Genomic DNA, 26,892 nt, shown 5'->3' with positions numbered 1-26,892 from the left:
ACCTTCCACATGTAGAAGACATTACAACTAGCGTTTCTATTGTACTTCACTTCCGAGCACTGAGAATTTAGGGTTTCTGGGACGAACACTGAACTAGGGCTTTCCATAACTCAGTCGGCAGAGCACCGGACTAGCAATCCAGAGGTCTCGGGTTCGAATCCCGATGGAATCCCATTTTCTTTGCTCAATTTTTCGCGTATAAAATGTTACAAATAGTATGCTTTTTTTGTCGGAATTCTCCGGAATTTAAGGAAATATTTTGTTTTTTTCCAGTACTGGTCCATGGTCAGTCTTAATGTTTCTTGCATGCAGGCAAACACACATAGTGACGGCATACAAGTTCAACGGAAACGGAAGACTGTAGGGGAGCGCCTTAAAGTAATTAGGTCTCGTTAATCAAAACCGGCTATTTCACACAAAAACTGTTTGATCTGCGTGTGGAATTGATAGGAAAGCATTTCAAAATTGAATGCTATTTTCTTTGACCTAGGACTAAAGCACACACACCCAGCGCATGATCAGGCAAACAAAAAGAATTAAAGGTAATCGACCATTGCAAAGTAAAGTCTGGCTCCATGTCCTTCATCATGACGTACATACAGCTTTGAATGATGTCACGGCATGTCAAATTTCCCTGTATAACTTTCTGACAAACTCAAACGTAGTTCCTGACAGCAAAGCAAGTTATGCTTGGGCTAGCCTCACATAGCAACAACCAAGACAACGCTTAAGAAAGCTTTGAAATGAACAGGTGATGAATCTCCATTGGTGGAAATATTCAACAATGCAAATTCGAAATACTTTTAGATGAATTTGCTCCGTCACATTAGCTTATGACAGTTGGGAATATATTAATAGACTCGCGTTTCATGAATACGATTTGCCTTGGTTGCAAAGTTTGTACACTTGAATTAAAAAAAAAAGATACATTGCGCTAGTGAATGTAGGCAAATGTGTGTAAGCTAAATTAAACAAGTGAATTGAATCGCTCATAGCTGGGTTTTCTGGGTAGAAATCTTTGAATTTGACTGGTTCCTATATTATAGGAAAACTAGAATCGGTCGCACAATACTGCCAGTAACATTTGAAAGTGTTCGTTTTAAAACTTCAATATAGTGACGAGCAGGGTTGTGGCTAACTCCCTCTCGTACCACGCCTGGAGTACACGTACGCTGAGTGTCCAAAGAGGTCGAAAACCTCGAACACGGTAAGAATGCTGCCTCCCAGCCACAATCCAAGGGCGCCACCAATGTCACCTAGAGAATAAGAACAAAAAGGAGACAAAAGCTCAACCAATATAGCTAATTATGAAACTGAAATTGTTATATCAAATTAATTATCATAAAAAACTACGTTGCATGCAGAAGACCATCAGCATGTGATAAGTATTATCGATCGAAAAACACACACTTTCTTTGGAAGTATTACTAAGAATTATCAAGGCACACTGATTATAACTGAACGACAGTTACAACCCTTTGTATCTATTCGACCATTATAGACATGGAGCCGTTAAAATGATCATGATTATTTTCTGACGTGTTAATTCTTCTTGTGTTTTTATGCCTCCGCCACGAAGTGGTGCCGGAGGCATTATGTTTTCGGGTTGTCCGTCCGTCCGTCCTTCCGTCCGTCCGTAATGAATTTTGTGGACAGGGTAACTATAAAAACCTTTTGAGGTATCCTGATGAAACTTGACATGTATGTGTATTAGGGGGTAAAGTTGAGCCTATCAACTTTTGGGTGCACATGCTCAAGGTCAAAGGTCAAAAGGTCATGGTCAAATACATAAAATTTCACTTTATCCACCAAATCTATGCAATGCCTGAAGATATTTTCTTGAAACCTAGTGTTTACATGTATCACCCAATTAGGATTCTCTGGTGAAAGTTTGGGTCATGAGATCAAAAGGTCAAAGGTCAAAAGGTCAAGTAAAATGTTGAAATTTCACTTTTTTCTCTGTAGATCCTGGAAATTGTTCAAGGTATCTTCATGGAACATAGTATATAAGCATGTACTGACCAGCAGTGGTTATCTAGGGAATTGGGGCTCATGGGGTCAAAGGTCAGGGGTCAAAGGTCAAGGGCAATACTTCAAAATTTTACTATTTTCCTTATATTTATGCAATGCCAGCAGGACTATTTTTTTTAACTTGATGTATGCATGTATAACCCAATAGAGATTCTCTAGGATTTTTTTTTTTGGCCAAGAAGGTCAAAGGTCAAAAGGTCAAAGATCAAGTGAACGTGCTGAACTTACTTCTTTCTCCATATCTCGGAAGTGGCTCAAGTTATCTTGAAACTTAATACGTATTTATGTATGTTCTGCCTGACAGTGATTCTCTTATAAATCAAAGGCCAGATGGAAATGATAATTTACTGTTCAATACATAAATTGCACTTTTCTCCATACCTTGAAAATTGCTCAGTGCATAAACTTATGAAAGGGTCAAAGTCAAGTTAAAGTTCTTAAGTCCCCAAATACATACTCTCCTATTCATCCAATTAAACATACATGTAGGTCAAGGAAGGTGAACATTCAATACATTTGTGACAAACATGTCATTTTAACATTTTGAAAATTTGGTGAAAATGTAATCACACATTGTCCACATGTAGTATAGACCTGTTAGAAGAATCGTTAATTATGGCGGAGGCATACCAGTCGCCATAGCGACATTTCTAGTTTTTTCTCTTTTTTTTCGTTAGCGACAAGTAGGAGTCACTTTTTTTTTCTCACTTTTTACGACGTCGAAACTGTGGCAAATCAGTGCAATCATTGATCAATACAGCACTGTTATTTATCTAATCTTTGTTGAAATCTAGAGCCGTTTTGGAAAATGTGTTTATTTGATTTTTCTTTTATAAGAGAGAGTAAAGAAGCAATCATAACACGATAAAACTTACATAGTAAGCTGAAGAAGCTGTAGGCAATTTGTTGGGAGACCTTCTGGACGCTCATATCTCGAAAGAAGATGCTGACCAATACGATGTTATCTCTGTACACATGGAATTAAATTCAAACCAGTGTCAATGATGACAAAAAAAACTCCATCACTTTATATAGGGCCTACTGTTTATGAGACGTGCAATATATATACACGAACATACATATAAACATATACATATTCACATTACATATAATGAGGAAAAACATGAGTCAAAACTTTAACGCTTATTTGAAAAGAGTTTGTAATATGAAACTCTACTTTCTTTACGTTCTCTGTAAGACCGTAAAGGCCGTGTCACACCTTTCCGGGCAAGCTACACGGGCTTGTTGCGAGAAGGGTTTTCCAGCACGAAGGATAATTTTCCGCGTGCGTACAAGAACGTTTGCGAGTTTCGCACTTGTGTCTTACCTGCTAGACTCGTGCTACTTACATTCTACTTGCGTGTATTCCATATGACCTGCGTGATACCCTTGAAACCGATCCGTTTTCTGTTACGAACAACGTACGGGTACTGAGAAGTACCTAAGTTGAAGTTGCCTGCGAGGTGCTGCCGGTAAGGGTCTCCTCCTAGTGTTATGCGTGTACCTCTGCGCGCGAACCCCACGACTCACTCGGAACAAGTTTTAAGCATGCTCAAGGCATTGTCATACTGTATCTGGGGAATTTTTGCGGCTTGACGAATTTGTTACCAGGAGCTCTCCGCAGTTGGTCCGCACCTGACAGTACCTAGCGCGTATCTCGCCTGTAGTTGCCCGGAGGTGCCCACGCAAGTCCCATTTAACCGCAGCCAAGTTTTGAGCTTGACCAATTTTTTTTTGTTCCGGGTGAGTCGCGGGAATGCCCGGAGAGGTCCACGCACAACGCCAGTAGGAGGTCCGTAGCGGCAGCACCTCGTAGGCAACTCCCACACATAGTCATGTACCTCGCAGTCCCCGTGTCAGAGGTAAACGGCACGGAAGTTTTTTTTTTTCTCTTTCTCCTTTTCTCCTACCCTCTTGTTTACGGTGGGCTACTGTCTGGGTAGAAAGAATTTTTAGGCCAACAGCTGGCGAGATCGAGGGTTTGCAAGCTGCACCCTTCTCGCAGCACGGTAAGAAATGCTTGGCTGGGTTTCCCGCGAATTTTGTTATGATTCATTTGGTTATCAATAAAGGCCGCACCCCGGTATTTGAATAAAGAGAATGTAAGTGACAGTGAGTAGTCAGATTACAGGTTAATTATTATTGTATTGGTATGGGAGTGAAAGGTTAGAATTAAGGGAATCGCACTGATTGGCGAGTGATAATGTATGCAAGGTTAAGAGCGAGAGAGGAAGCGGGAGAGAAGATAAATAGCTGTGAAGGAGGAATAAGAGAGGAGAAGCTAATCCGACGCGAGAGAGGAAAGACCGTTTGTGCCCATCGGGAAGGGTCCAGGCTCGTCGAAATAGGAGGGAATCCAGGATAAGACTCCGCTGAGATCCGAGCTAAAAGGCTGTGAGGGAGAAAGCGAGAGAGAAATTGAACCTGTGATACTCCGAGGCTAAAGTATTCCTGCTGTTGAGCGGAATTGGCAGACGGGGTACTGAACGACCACTCCGAGGGCAGACGGCAACTCTCCGCGCGGGTGCAGGGCAGAAATAACTCCGCATCCTTGTATTGCTACGAGCTGAGACAGCCGCACTACTACGAGCTGAGTCCGGGACCAGCCGCTGCTCGGTGACACAGTCACGGTCGTCAACAGAGACGCTGTCATCACTGGCCGGGCCAGACTGGTCGACGTCGGCACCGACGCTGCACCCTAGCGATCTACAAGACGCACGAGGGCGCTCTCCAGCGACGTCATAGGACACAGAACTCGGCAAGATAAAGCCTGACAGTTGATAGTTACAGGAGCTCCGTAGGCAGAAGTACAAGTGTAGTTTAATTGTAATAGGGAGTTTGATGAGGTTGATTTAATCTAATGAATTCAGTGGAATATTTGATTTAAGTATATAAGCGGATGATTTATTTATGTTGCATTGCGTTATGATGAGATTTGTCAGAAAACATAGAACCCGCATAGGAATTAAATTTTTGTTTATTGCATTTTGAATCCAAAACAAAAATCTTCATGCTGTGTTATTTACGTGGTTTATACTCAGAGTAAAGGAGCGCAGTAAGTTTCCCCTGACACCCCGTATGCAGCCAAGATAATGACATTCAGTGGGATTTCTGCCATTCCTTCAGAGGAATTCCTTCATTGAGTTGTTAGCACCCACGCGACTGATACACAGGTCACACAGTATACCCGCAAGTAGAATTAAAGTAGAACACGTCCGGCAAGTAAGACACATGCACTGACTCGCCCAAATCCTTGTGCGTCCTCGGAAATTTCCGGTATCCTCGAAATCCCCACACACGACAAGCCCGTGTAGCATGCCCGCAAAGGTGTGACAGGACCTAAACATGGTTGCGGGTAAAGAGATTTGCGTGCGCACCTCCGGGCGACTACGGGTGAGATACGTGCTAAGTACTGTCATGTGCGGCTCATCTACGGGGACCTCCGGGTAGTCAAAATTGTTCTTTGGAAGTCGCATGCAAGGCTTGCTCGGAAAGGTGTGACACGGCCTTAAAGGCCGTGTCACACCATAACGCGGGCTTGTGGCGAGGAGGTAGTTTCCAGCACGTAGAAGATTTTCAGCGGGCGAACAAGAATGTTTGCAATTTTCATTCATGCCTTGTCATACCGTACGGGGGAACTTCTGCGGCTTGACTTACGGGGAAACAAATTTACTCCAAGGAGCTCTCCGCAGTTGGTCCGCACCTGACAGTATCTAGCGCGTAGTTGCCCGGAGGTGCTCACGCAAGTCCGATTTAACCGCAGCCAAGTTTTGAGCATGACCAAAACTTTTTTCCGGGTGAGTCGCGGGAATGCCCGTAGAGGTCCACGCAGAACGCCAGTAGGAGACCCTTAGCGGCAGTTCTTCCCAGGCAATTCCCACGCAGGTACTTCGCAGTCCCGTATGCAGCCAAGATAATGAAATTCTGTGAGATTTCAGCCATTCCATTAGAGGAATTCCTTCACTAAGTTGTCAGCCCCCACGCGACTGGTACAAAGGTCACACAGTATACTCGCAAGTATAACGCGTCCAGCAAGTAAGACACATGCGCTGACTCGCACAAATCCTTATCCGCCCTTAGGAATGTCCGGTATGCTAGAAAATCCCTACACGTAACAAGCCCGAGTAGCTTGTCCGGAAAGGTGTGACAGGGCCTAAACACGGTTGCGGGTAAAAAAATATGCGTACGCACCTCCGGGCGACTACTTTTGAGATACATGCTAGGTACTGTCATGTGCTGATATCTACGGGGACCTCCGGGTAGTCAAAATTGTTCTTTGCAAGTCGCACGCAAGGCTGGTGTGACACGGCCTTAAGATTTTGTTACATGCAGGGATGCCAAGTTCAAAAAAAAAATTATGAGTGAGATTTTTATGACTCGGTATCTCGGCATGCGAATGTGCGCGCGAGCGAGGGTGTGGGAGGGTTTTTTTTCACCCCTGTGACCTCCCACGGTAGAGAGCTTTTTCAATTTTTAGCTCTTAATGGTGCGATCAGTGCATACTTAAGTGACAACTTTTAACTTATTTTGAAAGACAAAAGGGAAATATACCTTCAATTGCAACAATCACTTTAATCTTTTGAGCTATGCTCATCATTTTAGGCCCAAGTTGCAGACTTCGCCCGATGCGCGAGAAAAATGGGTGTCATGCATGAGATCGTGAGATGGCCCCTAAATGCTTGAGTCTTACGCAGAATGCGTGAGACTTGGTAGCTCTGTACATATGTGCGTACCGTTAGTTGCCCTAGGAATAACAGCATCACAAAGCAATCCAAGTAGATAATCTAGTTTTGCCCTAATGTTAAAGGCTTCATTAGTAATTGTTTGAACTTTTTAAAAGCTTGCTGTGACAGCTAGTTTATGGCTTAGTATGCTGTCATTTCTGTGATCGTAAATTCAATTATTTTATGTCTTGACGAGAGCAATTATTCAGAGTTCACCTCGATTATGCTAGTTGAAGTCGTTCGTGGAGCTTATGAGGCTGTTATGAGCAGGTCACGTTTTTAAGTCCTTTTGAAATGTTCCCATTAATCCATACCTTGACTGGGTTTGCAATGTACTTGTATTTAGATCATTGGGGATTCATATCAAAGATCCGTCCTTCTTAACCGTTGGGCAGCCACATCGGCTAAAAATTGAATAGAAGAAATTCATTATCTTGAAGAATCATGTCATATGTAACAATGGGCTTCCAAACGGCTTGTAGGAGCCAAAGTGAGCCTCGAGCTGAAAAAGGTTGAGAAGCGCAGTCTTTGATGAAATGGGCTAAAAAAGGCGTCATCCGACACCCACAAGTCATACAGCCCATCACCATCAACGCTTGGCAAATAAGGTCAATGAACTCAGCACAAGGCCAATTCAAAGGCTTATGAGCTCGACACCAGGAAAATAAGGAAAATACCAAGTGGAAACAAAAAGAAATAATTACATGAAATGATAGACCGACAAGCTCGACACTAGGCTAACAGGGCCCACGAGACCGATACTGCGCAAACTAAGCCCCTTGATAAATGTCGGTTTCGTGGGCCTTTTTCGCCTATTGTCAAGTTCGTGGGCCTTGTTTGTCTAATGTCGAGCTGGTGGACCGAATAGCTAGTGGCCATGATGTCGAACTCATTGGCCTTGTTCATTTTAATGTCTAGCACATGGGCTGTATGATTCGAGGGCTCTGACTCGTAAGCTGTATAACTCGTGGGGTGTATGCCTTCTGGGTGCCGAGTTCGTGACGTGCACCCCCCCCCCCCCAAATAAAAAAGGGATCCATTGGCACTCACTGAAACAGGGTGGCGTCCACGTTATACTGGGATGCCAGCACCGACGAATAATAGTTGGAAGGGTACCTGGCCACTGAAAGAAACGGATCGTAGTTTCGACTTGCACATGGTACTGGACAATCACATTTGGTGTCCAGAATAAATACGTCTGTAAAGCAATATAAATCATGAAGAAGAAATGTCAATTTTCTTTGGTCACACTTTCAAGTAAGAAGCGGCAAATGGATTTTTGAATGCAGCGTTTTGATTGAAATTCCATTGAGTATTTAATTGTTTGAGGCTTTATTCTTCTTATATCTTCCTCCAGGCGCAGTAGGAAATAAGATACAAAATATGCAATCAAAGGAAATCCGGCAAACAGTTGATAGCGTAAGATGTGAAATTTGCGTCTGTGTGCCTGTGTTCAATAGCATGCAAATATGATTCATTTTTGCACAGGTGCGAATGCGTTAGTGGAGATGCATGGCACTGGAGGATTTTTCTACAATGGTGTAACATGCACGAAATCGCGAATACCAGACAATGCGCGGCATCTCCACTTACATCACGTGGGGGGGGGGGGGTGGGGGTGGAGGAGCACTACGTATTGATCCCGCAGCCCCCTACCCCCCCCCCCCCCCCCCAAAAAAAAAAAGAGGAAAAAAACAACAACAACACACAAACAACAAGAAGAAGGAAAAACAAACAAACGATTAAAGTGTGAAAGGTCAAAGTTCCCAACGTTCTGAAATAGTTGAAATTACCTATCATGACGTGGAGATTTATTCAAGTTCACTTAATCACTATCCAACAGATAGGTAAGGAGCAAATTGTCAATGTCTCATGTGTTGTAGTCACTATATCTATACTTTCGCTGCCCATTTATGGTAATAAGGTTTTTTTTGTGCCTTATTAATAATGGTTTTAAGGGGAATTTATATTACAATCTCTGCCTTTCTATCTTCCCTTCCATTTTCAATATTTTCAAAATTATGCAGTAAATACACCAATTTATTGTCTTCTCAATTCATTCTGTTTACAATGTTATATTTCGATGCATGTAAAATATGTAAAATGCTTTTCTTCATGCCGTATTTTGTACACTGACAGTCTATGTTGACAACGAAAAATAAATGACATGAAATGAAATGAAAGAGAGGATGAATTTTGTGACCAAAATGTGATAAAATCATGATAAAATTTCAAACCGCAGATATAATTTCTGGAAATTCATGACTTAACAAGATAACTTGTGTTACACTTGTTGTCAAGAACATACTGTATACACGACAAATCGTCTAATCATGATCAGTATACCCATCCTTAAAGAGAGTGTGTGTGTGTGTGTGTGTGTGTGTGTGTGTGTGTGTGTGTGTGAGGGAGAGAGAAGACCGCATTTATACTCACAAAAATTCGGTATTATGCAGGTGAAGTATTCCCAAGCCGTACATTCCCGTGCATTACCTGCAAAATCAGCAGATCAGTTCAAATGATGGTCCCTTCGAAATGCTTTTTTGATTAAAATGACGAAAAAGCTTTTTGCCCATCAACGATTGGGGGAATTGAAAAAAAAAATAGAATAATGGTGACAATGAGGGTAAAGATACTTATTGCAAAAACAAATAAAAAAGACAATTAGGCGTATCATAATGACGATTGCAAAGGAGTATTGAAATTGACATTCATCATAACAGTTGAAAGGTTTTTTACTATCATCTCTAATTGTACTTTTCAACATACAAAAATGCCATCATGATTAATTTCATCAACGTTTATGCATCAATGAAAAGGGGGAAGAGTCAACAACAGCATGATATTGGGTCTAGGCTGCTCACCGAGCTCTGCGAGCACTTTGCAGCCGCAAGTATTCACGAAGAAATCGAGCTGACATTCCGCCCTGCATTCCATGTGGCCATAATAATCAAAGTAATTCAGCGTTTTGTTCTTGCACTCCCCGTGTGGTGGTTCGAGATTTGTCACCTATAAAGTAAAAAAAAAAAAAAAGGAAAGCTCGTTATTGCATAGCTTCTTATTACCTTGACTACTATTACGACTATCTTTGTTATAGGGGAAGTTGAGACATTCTTCATAATTTCAAATTGTGCAGTACATAAATCGGCAGCTCCATGTATACACTTTGGATTTTTTTTAATGGTCCTTGAGCAGATAAACCATTACCCTAAAAAAGCCATGAAAAATTACACTGAACGAGGATGATGACATAGAGGTTCACATATTTCAGGAATTGAGCCATGTAATTTCATTACAATACCACTTGCTTAACAAGTTCTCCTGTGTATATAGAACTTGTGAATGCTTTCTTCTTCTGTTCTGCTTCTTGGGCAAGCAATCATGCATTCATATGCGAAGCTGCCATCATCCTTCTTCACTGTGATTTGTTATAAATTTTGAAAACATTCAATTACTGTTGATAAAGAGATAAATAGATAATTAATGGATAGATGATCTGAATCTCTCTTTGCATTCGCTTCTTATACAGAAAAGCCTATATGTCATTCAATAATTTTGTTCTCCTTGATTAAAACGAAGGATTGGTTTAGCTTGTCGGAAAATAAGTCGCATTAGATAAGATCAAGTGAAATGAAGGGATGCAATTTTAAGTGCCTTTTGAAATAATCGATATCATTAGCTGATTATCAAATCAAAACAAGATTAAAAAAAGGAGGGTGATAATGGACATATTACCTCTCGCATGTCCATTCCAACAAGTGTATGTGTGCCAGGGTGTACCACAAAGCCTGCCTCCTCGATGAGTGGGAAGGTCCCTCTGTCGTACACAGCAACGTGGAAACCAGCCGTGTTGCGTTGCCTTGGCTCCAAAAAATACTCGTACTGCTCCACGCTCATCATGATCTCTAGACCGTAGCTTTTACCTGTGGTAAATGTATGATATATACACTCAGAACCAAAAAAAAAGTAAACACTTTTTTCTAATTTGAGTGATCAATTCAAATTGCTATCATTTTTGTTCATTATTGCTTCTTCTCTCATTTTAATTGAATTTGGATTTGAAAGAAGATTCTTAATTTTTCTCTATCATTTTAGCCTTTATTGATCTTTTGGGCTTCAAAGATATTATGAAGGTCATAGCTCTTTAGTTTTGCAACTTAGTTCCAGTTTTTTTGTGTTAAATTTGTCTTTTGTTCTTTTTGTTACACGGAAGAGCACTCATGAAGAGCACGCATTAATGACAACTTGTTTACTTTTGCAAATTTACTTTTATGCCTTTGAAGAGAAAAACGAAGATGTTCACTCATGCGTAAAGTTTATACCTTTGTTAGCGACCTACCAGGTTGTTAGCCAATTAATTACCTTTCATATGGTATATAAACATTAACTTTTAGGTAAATATTCTGTGAGAAATATAAACTTGAAAAAGTGTTTACTTGATCATGTGGACGTGGCACACAGCATAACCAACGCTTCTATACTGTTTCTAGCTGTGGAAAGTCGTTGATATTTTGTGTAGTGTTTAATGCCAACTTTTCTCAGACAAAACGGAGGAGACAGTCAAACTCAGAAGAGGAAAAAAACAGAGGAAGGGCAAACATAATGGCGAAATGCTTGTTGTTGAACACATACAACAGATGCTTGAAATATTTGGATATCACAGTATGACTCGGCAATAATCCCACGTAGTTCATCGCATAAGAAATTAATAGTGTCATATTATTTGTTTAATCATTAGTGGGATGTATCTCATAGATTAATCTATCAAGGACTGTACTAAACCGTGATTGTTCGCCGCGCCATTTTTAGCAGGCGCTTTCGATTTATAATGACATGGTTAACGATGGAAAATTCTTTTTATTTTCTGGTTCTTGTGTAGAAGGTTTGAGTGTTCCAGAATGCAGATGATGCACGATACAGTTACATACAGCTACGACACAGATGATACAGCTTCTATTACTGCTTGTTGTTTCCAACTCGTACAAACAGGTAGCACTTGTTCATCCTTGTTTGGCACACTATGTAAAGTCTCTTAACTCTACAGCTTTCGAGTACTTTGCATTACTGATTTTACACATTAGCTCTGCCTACGGTCTCCCAGAATATACGCTCTTTAAGTATCAATTTCAATGTCGTTTACAGGTTTTGGTAATTCCACTTCAAATTGGGCAAGAAAGACAACGATGACTAATTTTTACCTATCTAATTAATGCTCACTTCTGCACTTATAGTACACGCAATCACCCGGTCGTACCACATACTGACAAGCGGAAACGTTCACTCACGAAGGAGTGAATTTTAGAAAAGACTGAATTTAGAGTGAAATCGTACTGTATTTGGAGTGAAAATATGTTTTTTTTCACTTATTTATGAGTGACCTTAAGAGAGTACATCATTGCCACCCACCTATAACACACACACACACGCGAGCGAGCGCGCGAACACACACACACACACACATACGCATACGCGCACACATGCGCACATAAAACAATTATTCACATAAATCATTCAGATGCGATTGATATTTTTACCAGCAGCTCTGACGGTGAATCCCGGCGAACCATCAGCATCGTTGAACACAAAACAGGCCCCCCAGTCGAAGATTTTCCTCGTCACATTTTGAAGGGGGAGTATTACCTGATTCATTCTCACTCTTTGTAAATGCAAGAGGAAAGAAACAAGTAAACAGTCATATCAAGTTAATAATTGACTGTAAAACATGTTATCAAATAATTACACCAAAGGAGATACAGTGTAGGTAAGTCTGTTCTAGTATAAAATGTATTCATGGATCTTACCTAACATGATATCTATGTTGTGTTTATGTCCTTCTAAGACACTAAAAACTCAACAGTAACCACATGAACTAAGTACTAATTCTGAGAATAAACTACCCTTATGTGTATGTCGTTAAATCTTATAGGCCCTTCCATCTCAAATTGGCATTGACTTTGTACAGCAAGAAACAGACTGCCAGTGGCATCAATATCCCCATCGCACACTTCCACTCATGCACTGACATGTTGCGAGCGATTCCTAAAGGCCCTGTCACACCTTCCCGAGCAAGTTACGCGGGCTTGTTGCGAGTAGAGGTTTTCCAGCACGCAAGAGAATTTTCTGCGGGCGGACAAGGATGGTGGTGAGTTCCGTACTTGCGTCTTACTGCTAGACGCGCGCTATTTACCTGCTACTTGCGTGTATTCCGTGTGACCTGCGTGAGAGCTTTGAAACAGATCCATTTTCAGCTACGAGCGACACACGGTGACTGCAAAGTACCTGCGTTACAGCTGCCATGTACCTGCGTGGGAGTTGCCAACAAGGTTCTGTCGCTAGGCTACGGTCACAACTTCCAAAATCAGCCTGTCCGGCGACCGCTCGGCGACCGCTCGGCGAGTTTTTAGCCAATATCAGTCGGTCGTCGACCGGTGACCGACCAGGCACTGCTGATTTTTAGGGCATCGGTGGGTCGCCGCTGAAATTTTAGCGCGGAGTTAAAATTTCTACTCGCCGATCTAATCGAGCGGTGGCCGTTGGGCGGTTTAGGTAAAAAAAAATTAAGCCCCAAGAGAATCAGTTGCCGAGCAGTGGCCGCTCGATGACCGATGGGAGATCGGTTGGTCACCGGTCGGTCACCGGTCGGTCACCGGTCGGCGAGTTAAAAACTGACCGGCGTCCGGGCGGCGACTGCTTGATTTACAGCGGCGTTTCCCAGGGCATATATAAAGAGCTGTATATTTTGATATTCGTATATTTTTATTTTCATAATTGTCAACCATGAAGAGCGCAATATTGGTTGCGAGGTAAGAAATACTCCTCTTCTTTCCGTCGGTGGTAAATAGTTGACTATGTCATGTATTACATAGTTATGCCCTTCATAGTTTTCAATCACCTTTTTGTACTGTAGTTTGGAGTATTTCTTCTTATAAAGTCAGGTGGACTGTGGTTTGTATTTATTTTTTTCAGAAGTGTTGAGTGTACTTTGCACAGTCATGTGGACTGTACTTTATATTTGTTTGTTCAATAAGATGGACTTGTACTCTATGATAATACTGCAGTAGTATTTTGTGGTCTTGTTTTGGCAGTCATGTGGAACGTTTCCAAGCGATGGTATGATGTTTAAGATGAACAATAAACGTCTGGGCTGTTATGTTCACTAAGCGTATGGTACTTGGCGTTATTCATTTGCTTGTGTTTCAGAAAAAAATGAAAACAAAATATGCATAATGGCACCAGCTCATTTCATTTCTTATATTTATTTTCATTCAAACGAAAAACACAGGTGTAGAAAACGTAGCGCTAAAGAACAAAACATATCGTTACAGATAAAATGACAATGGTAATGATAAAATGACCCTCTCCCTCAGCCGAGCAAGGTGCTGGTTTTGTGGATCTCGTTGTTGAAGTAGTTGAGGTGGAATCAACGACATCTTAGACCTCGTTGACCTCTCTGATGCAGAGAAAGAGCGTTATTGTTTATACCCAAAGATTGCTCCCGAGAACATCCTGGCAGGGAACGACGGGCCACCGCCCGTACGCCGACAGGAAACCTCTGATGCCCTGCCTATCATCGGTCGGCCGCTGGTCGATTTTTTAAAAATCGGCCGGAAGCCCGTGGGAGACCGCTCAGTTGCCGACGGCTCACCGCTCGGTGACTGATCGGACTCTACGCTGAGAGGATCCTCGCATTTCGCCAAGTTTGACCTAAAATCGGCCGGCAACTGACGGGTCATCGACAGGGCATCGACAGATCATCGCTCGGGCACTGCTCGATTTTCGCTGGGGCTGTCAGGCTGCTCAACAGCCCCAAAAACTGGTGGGCAGTGCCAAAATCTCAGCGGCGACCGAGCAGGCTACAAATCGGTCGGTCGCCGCCCTGAGTTGTGACCGTAGCCTAAGGGCCTCCTGCTGGTGTTCTGAGTGGAACTCTGCGGGCAAACCCCCGTGACTCACCCGGAGCGAGTTTTGAGCATGATCAAGACCTTGTCACATCGTGTCTGGGGAAGCCTTGTGGGTTCACTTGCGGGAAAACAAAAAAATTGCTACCCGGACCTCCCAGCAGTTGGTCCGCACCTGACAAAACCTAGCGCGTATCTCGTAGGTAGTTGCCAGGAGGTGCGCACGCAAGTTCGATTTAACCGCAACGAAGTTTTGAGCATAACCAAAACTTTTTCCGAGTGAGTCACGGGGATTGCCCGCAGAGGTCCACGTAGAACGTTAGTAGAAGGCCCTTAGCGGCAGCACCTCGCAAGCAACTCCCAGGCAGGTACTTCGCAGATGTAACGCAGGTACTTCGCAGTCCCCATATGCGACCAAGATAATTACATTCTGTAGGACTCCTGCCATTCCCTCAGAGGAATTCCTTCACCGAGTTGTCACCCCTCATTTGCCACCCACGCGCCTGGCACGCAGGTCACACGGAAGTTAAACGTAAATAGAACGGGTCCAGCAGGTGACGCATGCGAAACTTGCCCAAATCCTTGTCCGTCCTCAAAAAATTGTCATGCGTGCTGGAAAATCCCCACACGCAACAAGCCCGCTTAACTTGCCCCGAAATGTGTGACGGGGTCTAAACTTAGTTGCGGGTGAATAGGACTTGCGTGAGCAACTCCGGGTAACTAAGGTTGAGATACGTGCTAGGTACTGTCGTGTGCGGGTCATCTGCGGGGACCTCCGGGTAGTAGTTGCGTGAGCAACTCCGGGTAACTACGGTTGAGATACGTGCTAGGTACTGTAATGTGGGGGTCATCTGCGGGGACCTCCGGGTAGTCGCACGCAAGGCTTGATAAAAAAAAAAATTAATAAGTGAACCAAAAAAAAAGCTAACTAAATAGATGAATGAATAAATACATGAATAAATGAATAAATAATTGAAAGACATAGACAAACTTACTGGAAAACAGAAGTCGCGACTACGTGGCCAAAGTCGTCGTAAAGGTCAGTCATATTGACGGCCGTCAAGTTGGAGTAATAGCTAGACATATTAAAGGTGGTTGGAGTGTAGAACATGTCCTCAAAGAATACATCCATTCCCGTCCCATATATCTGCGACAACCTAGTTTGTGAAACAGAAATTGTCTTAAGTCATTGTAAATAATAATTACTTCGAAATTTGGAACACTTCCTTCAACAACAAAAAAAAAGGTATAATTCTGCGACCCCAAAAATTGATTGATAGATAGAATGTGACATTAAACAAATAGAATAGCAATTGTTTCATTTAACTCAGACTAATATGGGTTATTGAAGCGCTCAATGCTTTCAATTGGGAAAAAAGTCAATAGTTTCGACCGCATGAAAATAAACAAATTACGTAATGTAACGATGTCGATTCTTGACATGATATATAAAGTGCAATTCAAGGGAAGAAACATCAGTGCAGTATAACGTTAGTCTGAAAAGGGAGAAATTCTTTCAGCACATTTTTTTTTTTATCATAATCGGATGAAAGATAAGGAAGTCATGACATTTTGAAGTTTCACTTATTTTTCAGGGAGCAGTTTTAGAACAGTTGATATAAACATGCAAATTGAGTATTGATATCATCCATTCAAAATTTTCCAAATTCATAACATTTTGAAATTCCAAGTTTTTCAATCAAACGCAATTACGCCCCAATATCAAATACTGATATCAGACTGTATTTGACCGATCTATTTTTCTGAAGTTATTCAACCAGGAATAACATCATGTTTTTGAATTTCACTCTGATAACAGAAGCATTGAATATTTGTCTTTTGTATGTGTGTGTATGTGTGTGTGTGTTTGTGTACACGATGAATAGAATATTGTGAGATAACAAAATCATCAGTACACTAACATGCATTTTATGCAATCCCATTGTGGTAACAGTAATATTTTCTAAAAAAGTACTGATAGTGTTGCTCTTACGTCTAAAAAAGGCACTCACACAGGTTTGCTAAATATGTGATACGAGGAAAACGATGTCATTCATGTAAGGATTGCAATGCAGTAGTAATCAACCAAAGTCACGATTGTTAATGTCACCTGAAGGAGTTATAGTTGCAGAAGGCCACTGTGGGGAAAGTGAGCTCGTCCACGTACTCGACGGAGACGTCGAGACTCTTTGGGTAGGTGGAGTAATAAATACACCTGTCGGTGACTTGGTAGCAGAGAACACCAAACCCGGCCGAGACAAGAAGCAGCCAAAACGTTCTACCAAGAAAAAAGAATAACATTGTTTATAAATGTTGATCTAATTAAAAACCCTATATGCAAATAAGCAATCAGACACGTCAAGCATGTATTTAATAGGATTCGTTCAAGAAATATATCCTTGCACACCGATTATTGCAGCAATGACTGATAGAGTTATCAGAAAATGTTCACTCATAAAAAGTGGTTCATATTCCCTGAACCTTCATTGAAACGTTCGAATTAGTGTTGAATTTCTCCATGGTCTCACGCGTATTCATTGATTACCATAGTACGCAATTATGAAGATCTTTTTTTTTTGTTTGTTATAAATCACTTTCTTTCTGTTATCAAAGTCGTTTCATGTCCAAGAAAGCGTACTTATTATTTTGCTTTCAGGGATTAGATCAAGTCGTCAAGGTCTGGACAGTGTCTTTTTGTTCAATTAAATTAATTGTGTAAAATGCCGTATTTTGCTTATTTTTAAAACATTTTGAACACAATTTGTGGTATATGGCATCAGAATTCATACTGGCAAAGACTTTCTGTTCTGTTTTCTTAGCACTCATAACAAATTATAACTTAATAAACTCAGACAGTCTCAAAACATATTACACGTACATACATCCATAAAGATACATACTATACACACTATGAACACAATGGAATACCAATTAGATTTTTACATCCGCAGCCTTTTCTGAATGTCATGCAGATTTCTCGAAGAGACGTTACATTCAATATCTCCCGAATTCTCCCATTATTCTGGCCAAATGCCCTCCAAGTTCCCTCCCATTGTTCGGACGCTATTGTTATCAATAATCACCTCTCTCGGAACGGAGCAGGTCTTTGTACAGTTGGCCGGTTTACCCCTCAGGGTATGTGGCTTGGTTGTTTACTCTACCTGTTCTTAACGCTCTCTCGAAAGTTTCGATCTTCCTTTAAAACTCGAGGCGGGAGGATTAAACAGCACCTGAGCACACTTATGTCTCATCGTGTATTATGCAATGTTCAGAGCGCAGATGAACCTACAATTTTTGAGTAAGTCGAAGTACGGCATGTTGTTTGTACTTCTGGTCCGTGCTGCATTCATTATAAAGGATGAGCTAATGGTGACGACTTTAAACTCATGGACTTTCCAGAAGATTTCAATTGTGATCACCCCCACCCCCTTAAAAAAATCCATCCGAGATAAGACAACGGTAAGATTTTGTTGTAAAAATCATCAAGCTGAATCTGGGCCCCGTTTCATAAAACTTGTCATCAGTGACAAGTTGGCATAGTTGTCATAAGCCACTGAAATCCTTGCATCTGATTGGATAAGAACAAACTTGTCACAGAAATGTGGCAGTTATCGCTGATAATGAGTTTTATGAAACGGGACCCTGGTCTCGTTTCTGACTATACATCTGTTGATCCCAACGTTAAACACAATGAGGTAACAGCCACAAGGTCTTCATGACTTATAAGCACTAATACGCTTATAGCAAGGAGGTACTTGTCGAGCGAGTACCTCTTTGGTTTGCTTAAGATCACCGCATCCACCACGACTTTGCCACGATTTCCCGGTCATACGACCTCAAGACTGGAAGTGTGACGTCACCAGCATTGCTAGTTTCCTGTTGTGAGACTGGATCTAACATTGTGCCAGTCGTAGAGATTTGACATGTCGAATTTTCACGACCGGTCGGGGAATTTCAGCAAATCACGCTACAGTGTAACGTACTGAAGCCAGAACTGTCTCACAGATTTAATAGCCGTCTTGTCTGATCGTACAGTGTGCGGTGTCGAGTCGTGCGACTGGTCGTATGACCCGTCTCGCCTCTCTAGTCGTGCGACCGGTCTGATCGTGTTGTGTGCAATGGATTTAAGATACATTTTCACCCTCACCAGCTTCGTAACAATTACGCCAAGGCTCTTTATGATTTGTTCCTTCTTACTGCCACTTTTGGTTTGAATAGGAGTTTGAGTTCTACTAATAAAAAGAAACTTGCCTATTCGTATAGGAGGAAATCTTAGGGCCTATACATGTTTTACGATCAAGTGAAGAAATGTATCAATGTTAGCATTGGAAAATACCGGGATTCAACGAAATACCGGAGGGGGTTCAGAAATAGGGAAAATCCAGGTTCTGCTTTCTCTTCCTTTTAGAGCGCGATTTATTATCGACATTGAATGACATTTAATTATGTTTTGAATACGCGTACCCATTCAATATTACATAGGGAAACTGTTAATTCTGATTGATTGATTGATTAATTGATTGGGTTTATTATTACATTGTTTCTTCATTCATATGTATGTAAAAGGAAGTCAAGAGAAGAAAGGAAATGAGTAAATAATTGTTTGACTCTAAGAGTTGAAGCAGGTTAAGGATTAATCAGAATACATCATTCCCTAAAAATACAAAATTAAGACGAGCAGGTATTATTGTATGCATATGCAAACTGAAAGAACAAGATCACCTATATAAATAATACAATAAATAACGAATGCAGCACATTAATAAAACACATCAGTGAAAGATAATGTTCCTATAAGTATGTAGATCAATGTGTGTGTATATACGAGTGTGTTTTCTAAAGGAGAACAATATGGACAAGATATTACATGTACAATCATGTGTATCGATCCATGATAATCATGTTTTCAACGTGATACTTACCTCCTCCACCTGACTTCAGCTGGGTTAAAGGCGTACTTTATACCAGCCAGACCGATACCATCGGGGACAGACTTGTAGAAGATGGCGAGCAAGGACATTTTATCGCGGTAAGTGGTGCTATAGGCGGGTGGCTTGCTCGGGTGCAGGGCTGCCTTGTCCGTCGACGCGCTCACGGTGGGCAACGCCATATCTTTCTTGGGAAGGTCGTCCATGTTGGTCTCGTCGAGGGATTCAACGACGATCTTATTTATCGGCATGACGTAGTTCGACTTCAGGGCGACGCCCGCTGCAAAAAAAAAAAATAGATAAATCGACAAATGATAACCAATAGGACATAAACTTATAAATTTACCAAATTTATACTACGATTTGTTGATTCTTTTTGCCTTTCTGGTCAAACGAGTCATGTGAATGCATACATGCATTAAAACTATCTAATCTTGTACTGACCCAACAAACCAACAGTACAGTAATATTCACAAATGATATATATAGGCTGCCTTCACATATTTCAGGACGGCATGATATAAGAATATAAAAGGAAAGATGCTACATAATTATGAAAGCATATAGATTTGAACACGCTACAAGTAGTAATGATCCTACATTTATACTTTCACATCTGATCATCGCCCCATTCCACCCCCCCCCCCCCGCCGCCATCATCATCACCATCACTGCTTCCTATTTTACCTTATAAATCGATTAGATTCTTCGCCTTCTCAACTATCATTGTTCTCCACTTCATCATTCTTTCCCAACCTCAATCCTTGCCCGCGGCTATCCCATTTTAAAAGCCAATTTAGTGTCTACTCTGACGCGTTTGTCCAAAAATACAGCACAGGAATATATGTGCATGGTATCTCCCGCCTCATACACAACAGCGAGAGCGAGATCGAGTGAAAGCATCATATTGAATGGTATGCCCTTCATCAAATAGAAACGCAAATGATTTTGAGTTTACTCCAAACGAATGTAATCGCATCAAACTGCTATCGAAAAACATGATGACAAAAGAAACACACATTAACAGAAATTTTATGGTAACTTACGTATCGAGCCGTCGACTTCCATGATGTGATGTGCGCTCTATTGAGCGTTCTACATGAAAAGTGACACCAAGGCTTTCGCCCAGTGCCCACTAAGATGACTCTCAACTGTTCTACGCGACTGTTATTGCTCTGGTCAAACACTGACACACTTTACAAAGACAAACTTGCTTGTCTTCTTTCTATAGAACGAAATCAGAGTGCATGCCCGTCTTCTTTTACAAGAATAAACAGACACAAACAAGGACACGCACACACACATACACACAAGCGCAAAAAGCAATAACACAAACTATTTAATGAGTCTCGAAATCACAGACTGAATGATTCAGGGTTGAGTGAGGTAGAATCCTTTCCAACAAACATTGCAGATAAAATACTACACATTTTCATAACGTTAATAAAATGAATATCTGACAAGTTCTTGAAAATGTCTGACCATTGGAGTGGCTTTCTCTGCAAACTTACCGCAGTCGAGATTTTGTTAGCTTGTGAAAGTTTTTGAGGTTGACAGAATGGCTAAGCAAATAGTGATCTCCGCCACGCCGTGACGACAGTTCATGTTACTGTGTAAGCGGTTGTCCACTCTCAAGCGCCCTGCGTGATCTGTCGTAGATGTAGGGGTTTTGTGCGTTTGCGCGCATAGTTGACTGGTCTGAGCAGCAGCGGTTTGCCACCCTGTCACCCTGCTGCAGGCGCTGGATCGAAGTTAGCTTTTACCGTGACGAAATAAGACTGTGACGTCATAATGGTGTACAAGCCTTGGGAGAGCGCTTCTGGTAAAATTACAGGCAAAGTCATCGTCATCTACGAAGAATCGTATTGCATGACATATTAGAGAGTCTACATCTCATTATGTAGTGCTTTTTATGGTTTTAAGTCTCTGGTTCCTAGCAATACCAATATCATCAAATTGAGTTCTGCTACTTTTAGAAAAGTAGACCTACATTGGGTCACTCAATCAACAGATCAACACAAAATAATAGAGTCTGAATTGTTCGTAGAATATTTTATTTGTCGGCGACACCGAAGCCTGACACCGTTTGTTGCACAATATAATCTTCCTTTATTCGAGGCAACCAAAGCAGCTCCGACTCATTAAGGCCACGCAAACCACTTTTTACCAGTTCCGTTTGGTTTGTTTGGTTTGTGTGTGTGTGTGTATTCATCTGTCGGGCCTACAGTTATGGAAAAGACTCAATACTATTAGTCGGAACGTATCGATCGTGCTATAGGACTATTAATTAGTCGTGACCGAGATCCTAATACGAACGTCCAGTGTTTGGGTTTGTTAATGGCATCCATTCGAATCCGTTGACAGGGCAAGATCATCTCTGCCCCCCCCCCCCCCCTCTCTCTCTCTCTGTATGTCTATGATGACATGTAGCTAATTACCACTTGTTAAGCGAAGTGGGTCTCTTTAGCTGTAATAATTAATGAAGAAGAGGTGACAGCCTGAATGGTGGTCGCTAAATGCATAATAATGGACATCGAATTATTGTTTTGCCGTGATTAAAGGTTACTTAGTAATAGGTAAACATCACGTAATGATTATTGGATGCATGATTATCATTTTCGTCACTTTATTCAGTTGTAGATATGTTCATGCATAAACAGTAGAAATACACACACAGGACGGTTTTGAACTTGTTCTCACGCAAGTGGTATCCTATATACACTAACAGTAAGTTTACAGTACATCGTCGGCGTTTTCACGAACCGACGCTATTTCGATTTTGGTCAAAATTTTCAAAATCGAGATATTGGTACCAAATGAAAGTGCTTTCAAAACTCTACCAAATCCCAAAATTTTAGATCACAAAATTAATTATTCTTAATTTTATCAAAGAAAGAAAAAAACGACGGTACTCGAAATATCGAGAAATTGAGAAAAAGGGGTTTCACGAACCGACGCAGTAAAGATACGCCGGTTCGTGAAACCCGAATTGCTAGTGTGAAGAGCAATGCGGGTTTTACGAACCGTCGCAGTTGCATTATTTTGAGCTTTGTTCAACTTACTGGCCTAGAATTAGGTTTTGGCCCTAATCCAGATCTCAGAGTGAGAACCAAACCATCTGAAAGATGAATGACGACCTAAGCCAGCCCACTGTCCACGAGTGAAGTGAATGGTAAGCTATAATCCTATTAAAATCATGCTCAAAATAACAGTTTCAGTTGGACTACCATAACCATTAATTGCGGTAGAGTGTAGTCCCATGTATTCAATCGCGTGATGCTTATGAAGCCTAGTCTGTAAACGCCATCCAATTTCAAATGAGATCCCAAATCATATTATTTATAGTTTCTTTTCAACTTATGTCGTTACTTCTGAGACTACTGAGTGCTGTAAGCATAGTCGTAACGTCTGTGTGCAAGACATGCAAGATGTCAAAGTCTCGAAGACACTCATGGCTATGCCTTGACTTGAGTTGAAAATGAAATCATGAGATTGACAAAGTAGGCCTACTAAACTAAAAAAAAAGTAAAAAGTCTAAAAGTAAAACTCAAAGGAAGAGTAAAGAATAAAGTTAGACATGTCAGACTTTAACTTTCAAGTTTAATTATTAAGTCTAAGTTAAGACTTTACTTGTAATGCCAGTTACTAAAACTAAGATCAGCTGAAGTCTAAGACCAAGTCAAATTAACACAGAGTCTATATAGTCTAGCTCTAGATCTACATCTAGACTAGTGGTAATAGTAGGTAGAGTCCACCCATTTTTTCCCCCAATTTTTACTTGTCCATTCCTGAAAAAGTTACTGGTCAGTGTCCAACAGTGATTTTTCCTGGTCAGGGACCGTCGGACCAGTGCCAGTGTGCAGCATTGGTGTAGATGTCATCTATGACAGTATGTGGTCTAGTGATACTACCTAAACACTACGAGTAGTACTCTACAGGTTAGGTGGCTTTCCTGTACAGTGCAGTGTTATAGTATACTTGTGAATTCAGCCCTAGTACCGTACTGTGTGTAGATATGTGACATTATGTCTAACGTTAGTTCGAGTGGAGTACCTTTGAAGCACAGCGGTGAGGCTTTTTTTCCCTAAAACTTGTGAATGCGACCCAACCAAATGGCGTTTACATATTCACGCGTGATTGATAGTGATACAGTAGCGCTGTCGATTTCCACAGCATCCATACATAATCTTTTGTCCTTTCTTTTTTCCTTTTTTCCCTTTGTTCTTTCACCCTTTTTATTTTTGGAATCGAAGGACTTCTAAGAAATGTCCCTCGACTGATTTAACCAGGACTCTTGAGTCCTGGTTAACCTAACCTAACCGAGTAACCGTTAACATTTGTTAGGCCTAACATAACAGTAACACTGACTTAGCCCTGTATTGACTTTGTCTTTGGCCGACTTACTGAGATGGCGAGTCTAACTCTTTAACGTTAGTCTAAACGTAGTCGTTAGATCTGTCAGTGTCAGTGTCACCGGTTATTGTATATGGTGCCATCTCTAACGTACGTTAACAAGTTGATGTTAGTTATCTATAGATGTCAACTTACTGAGTCAGTAATAGTGGTACTGTCATCCTGTTGGATATCGCCGCAATATCATCCGTGACGTGTTAATTTCGTGTCACAAAGACAAAAGTTGCCAAGATCTAATAGTATTAGATGTCTAGATCTAGATGTAGTCTAGATCTATAATATACATTTTGTGAACCGCTGGTAACTTAAAAGTGAAAGGTCTAGACTTCACTTAGTCTATAATTAGACCAGACATTCATGAGGCAAAGGCCTATTTAGTAGATCTATTCTTATTCTATTTTAACGTCAATTCCTACTAACTCGCCACGTGTTATTCCTAAGGCCAAGGACTTCCGGGTTAGTGATTTTTTTTCTCATAAATACCAAACAGCAGACGTGTTTCATTTGCATTCTTGTGCAGACTTCATGAAAATATGTGCAGTATCAAAGAAATATGATGCACATGACAATGCCAGTGTTTTATAGGTGAATGGTTAATACCTTTAAAAGCTGAATGATAATGTAGAGTCTAGGTCTAATTAAGATGTTACAGTCTCTGATAAGAAACAGGTTTGATTGTCATAGACTGTTTCCCAAATGCAGGTACATGTAGTAATATTCAGCTATTTCAATGCAATGCCTTGTTTACAAATACATGTAGATTTATATTCATGTGAATGATAATTCAATTTCTACATGAGACATACCAAGTGCTAAACATAATATCTTGCATCAGTAAAATGTGTAAATGAAGAGACAATTTGAATATGCATCAAATACGAACAGCAGCATTTTTTGACATTCTTTGATCCTGCATAGGCCTACCATTTTGTTTTATGTTTAATATAAATAGAGCAAAATAATTTCAACTTCAGTTTTGTTGGCTGATTTTTTTTTTCTTCTCAAAATTAAAGTTGTATCTTGTGCCATGATGTTTGATTTTAATCAAAAGTTCTTAATTTCTTTCTTTTCTTTCAGATGACTGGTGCCATGTAGTAGCGAAGAACTGGACTGTCTCAGAAAAGAAAAGGAAAAGTACAGGGTCGTGTACATCACCAACGGATGTGAATACAAAGGTAATGTAGAGTCTAGGTCTAATTAAGATGTTAAAGTCTCTGATAATAAACAAGTTTGATTGTCGTAGACTCTTTCCCAAATGCAATTAGTAATATTCAGCTTTTTCAAAGCAATGCCTTGTTTACAAGGACATGCAGATTTATTCATGTGAATAATAATTTAAATTCTACATGAGACTTACTAAGTGCTGACATAAGATCTTGCATCATTAAAATATGTAAAAGGCGAGACAATTTGAATATGCATCAAAAACAGCAGTATTTTTTTGACATTCTGTGATCCTGTATACCGTTTTGTTTTATGTTTAATATAAATAGAGCAAAATAATTTCAACTACAGTTTAGTTGGCTGATTTCTTTTTCTCAAAATGAAAGTTGTATCTTGTATCATGATGTTTGATTTTAATTGAAAGTTCTTAATTTCTGTCTTTTCTTTCAGATGACTGATGCCATGCAGTAGCGAAGAGCTGGACTGTTTCAGAGAAGAAGAAAAAAGTACAGCATCGTGCTGATCATCAAGGAATGTGAATACAATGGCTTAGGAAAGAAGACAATCTACAGATAGGATAGGAGGGAGAAATTGGGATGAAGGGCGACAACATAAGGACGGTATATCTACAGTGAAATGTGATTGTAAAGTGGAAACATGAAAGGAGATCCTAAGATTGAAGGTGAAAACAAGGCATTCCATTCTGTGATGTCGTAATTACAATTTTGCTACACTTTAATAACACTACAGAGAGACATTTATATCAAGGAAAGCTTCATGTGGATATGGAATGTTAGATTTTTTTAAGTGTTCATTGGTATGTATTTCATGATAATAAATCTTGAAGGTTTTGTGTGGTAATCATAACCTTGTGATAAATCTTGATAGATTTCTAAGTGCACATTGGCAATATTTAGATGATGCTGTAATCAGATTAAGTTCTATTCTCCTTTATTCTTTTATTTATCATTTTGTTGTCTTCAACCCACTTTGAATGTGTCACGTATGATTCTTATAAACATGGGAACATGCACTCCATGTAAATGATAGGACTTATAACAGATTGACATAATTATTCAACCATCACTAGACAGTTCTGTTATAAGATGTTCTTTATCTAACTAAAATTGTAAATTATGATACGTGTATGTTCCCATGCAAAATCACAACAAAATACAGAAATTTGATTTCTTTTAATAATAATTCATTATGTCTCTAAATTTACAATTAAAGAAAGTGATTGCAATAAGGATGTCAAACATCGTATATTAAAATAATAGATTATTCATTTGTCTCCATCCGTAGTAACGCACGCAACTGCAGTGTGCAGTTTGTAGGCTGCTGTGAAAAAAAAAAATCACAGGCAGCCCAATATGTACATGTCATTTGCAACTCAACTAAAGATGATTAAACACACTGAAATTTTGTTTTTAACAAACAAAAAATTAAGAGTCCTTTAAAGGTGCTGTAAAACAGTGGTGTTTGTTTGTTTGTTTTTTGGTGGGGGGGGGGGGGGGGGGGGGGGGGGAGTCAAATTAGCCTTGGCCCCTCTCTGCCGTCTTTTTTTTTTCCTTTAGCTGCATATTTTTTAGTCATCACATGAAAATTCGTCTGCATCCACCCCGTAGTTTTGCTGATGACCTTTCTTTTTAATTATTTTAGCCACACACAATTTTGGCTGAATTTCCCCAACCCTCTTGTGAATTTGCTAGTACATGTACTAAAACACATTCT

The 26,892-nt window shown here is 40.5% G+C and overlaps 1 protein-coding gene and 1 long non-coding RNA gene across 2 annotated transcripts; one reads left to right on the top strand and one right to left on the bottom strand.

Moving 5' to 3' along the window:
- Positions 1-1,134: 1,134 nt before the first annotated feature.
- On the bottom strand, positions 1,135-20,649 carry LOC139737447 (acid-sensing ion channel 1C-like). The gene is made up of 11 exons (XM_071648123.1): positions 20,628-20,649; positions 19,576-19,861; positions 18,637-18,753; positions 16,764-16,931; positions 15,649-15,810; positions 12,290-12,411; positions 10,491-10,678; positions 9,620-9,764; positions 7,806-7,953; positions 2,907-2,998; positions 1,135-1,256 (listed from the first exon to the last, which is right to left on the bottom strand). Exons 1-11 carry the CDS (start codon positions 20,647-20,649, stop codon positions 1,135-1,137), a joined length of 1,572 nt encoding a protein of 523 aa, XP_071504224.1.
- A 1,940-nt stretch (positions 20,650-22,589) lies between these two features.
- LOC139737474 (uncharacterized) lies at positions 22,590-26,059 on the top strand. The gene is made up of 3 exons (XR_011711377.1): positions 22,590-22,753; positions 25,072-25,169; positions 25,609-26,059. It is a non-coding gene; the product is annotated as an uncharacterized lncRNA (long non-coding RNA).
- Positions 26,060-26,892: the final 833 nt, after the last annotated feature.

This window comes from Diadema antillarum, unplaced genomic scaffold, assembly GCF_040938485.1.
Source record: "Diadema antillarum isolate AM-2024a unplaced genomic scaffold, OU_Dant_1.0 seq00000693_RagTag, whole genome shotgun sequence".
Classification (NCBI taxonomy): domain Eukaryota; kingdom Metazoa; phylum Echinodermata; class Echinoidea; order Diadematoida; family Diadematidae; genus Diadema; species Diadema antillarum.
The sequence above is the reverse complement of the archived record's forward strand: the minus strand, read 5'-3'. Positions and strand labels throughout refer to the sequence as shown.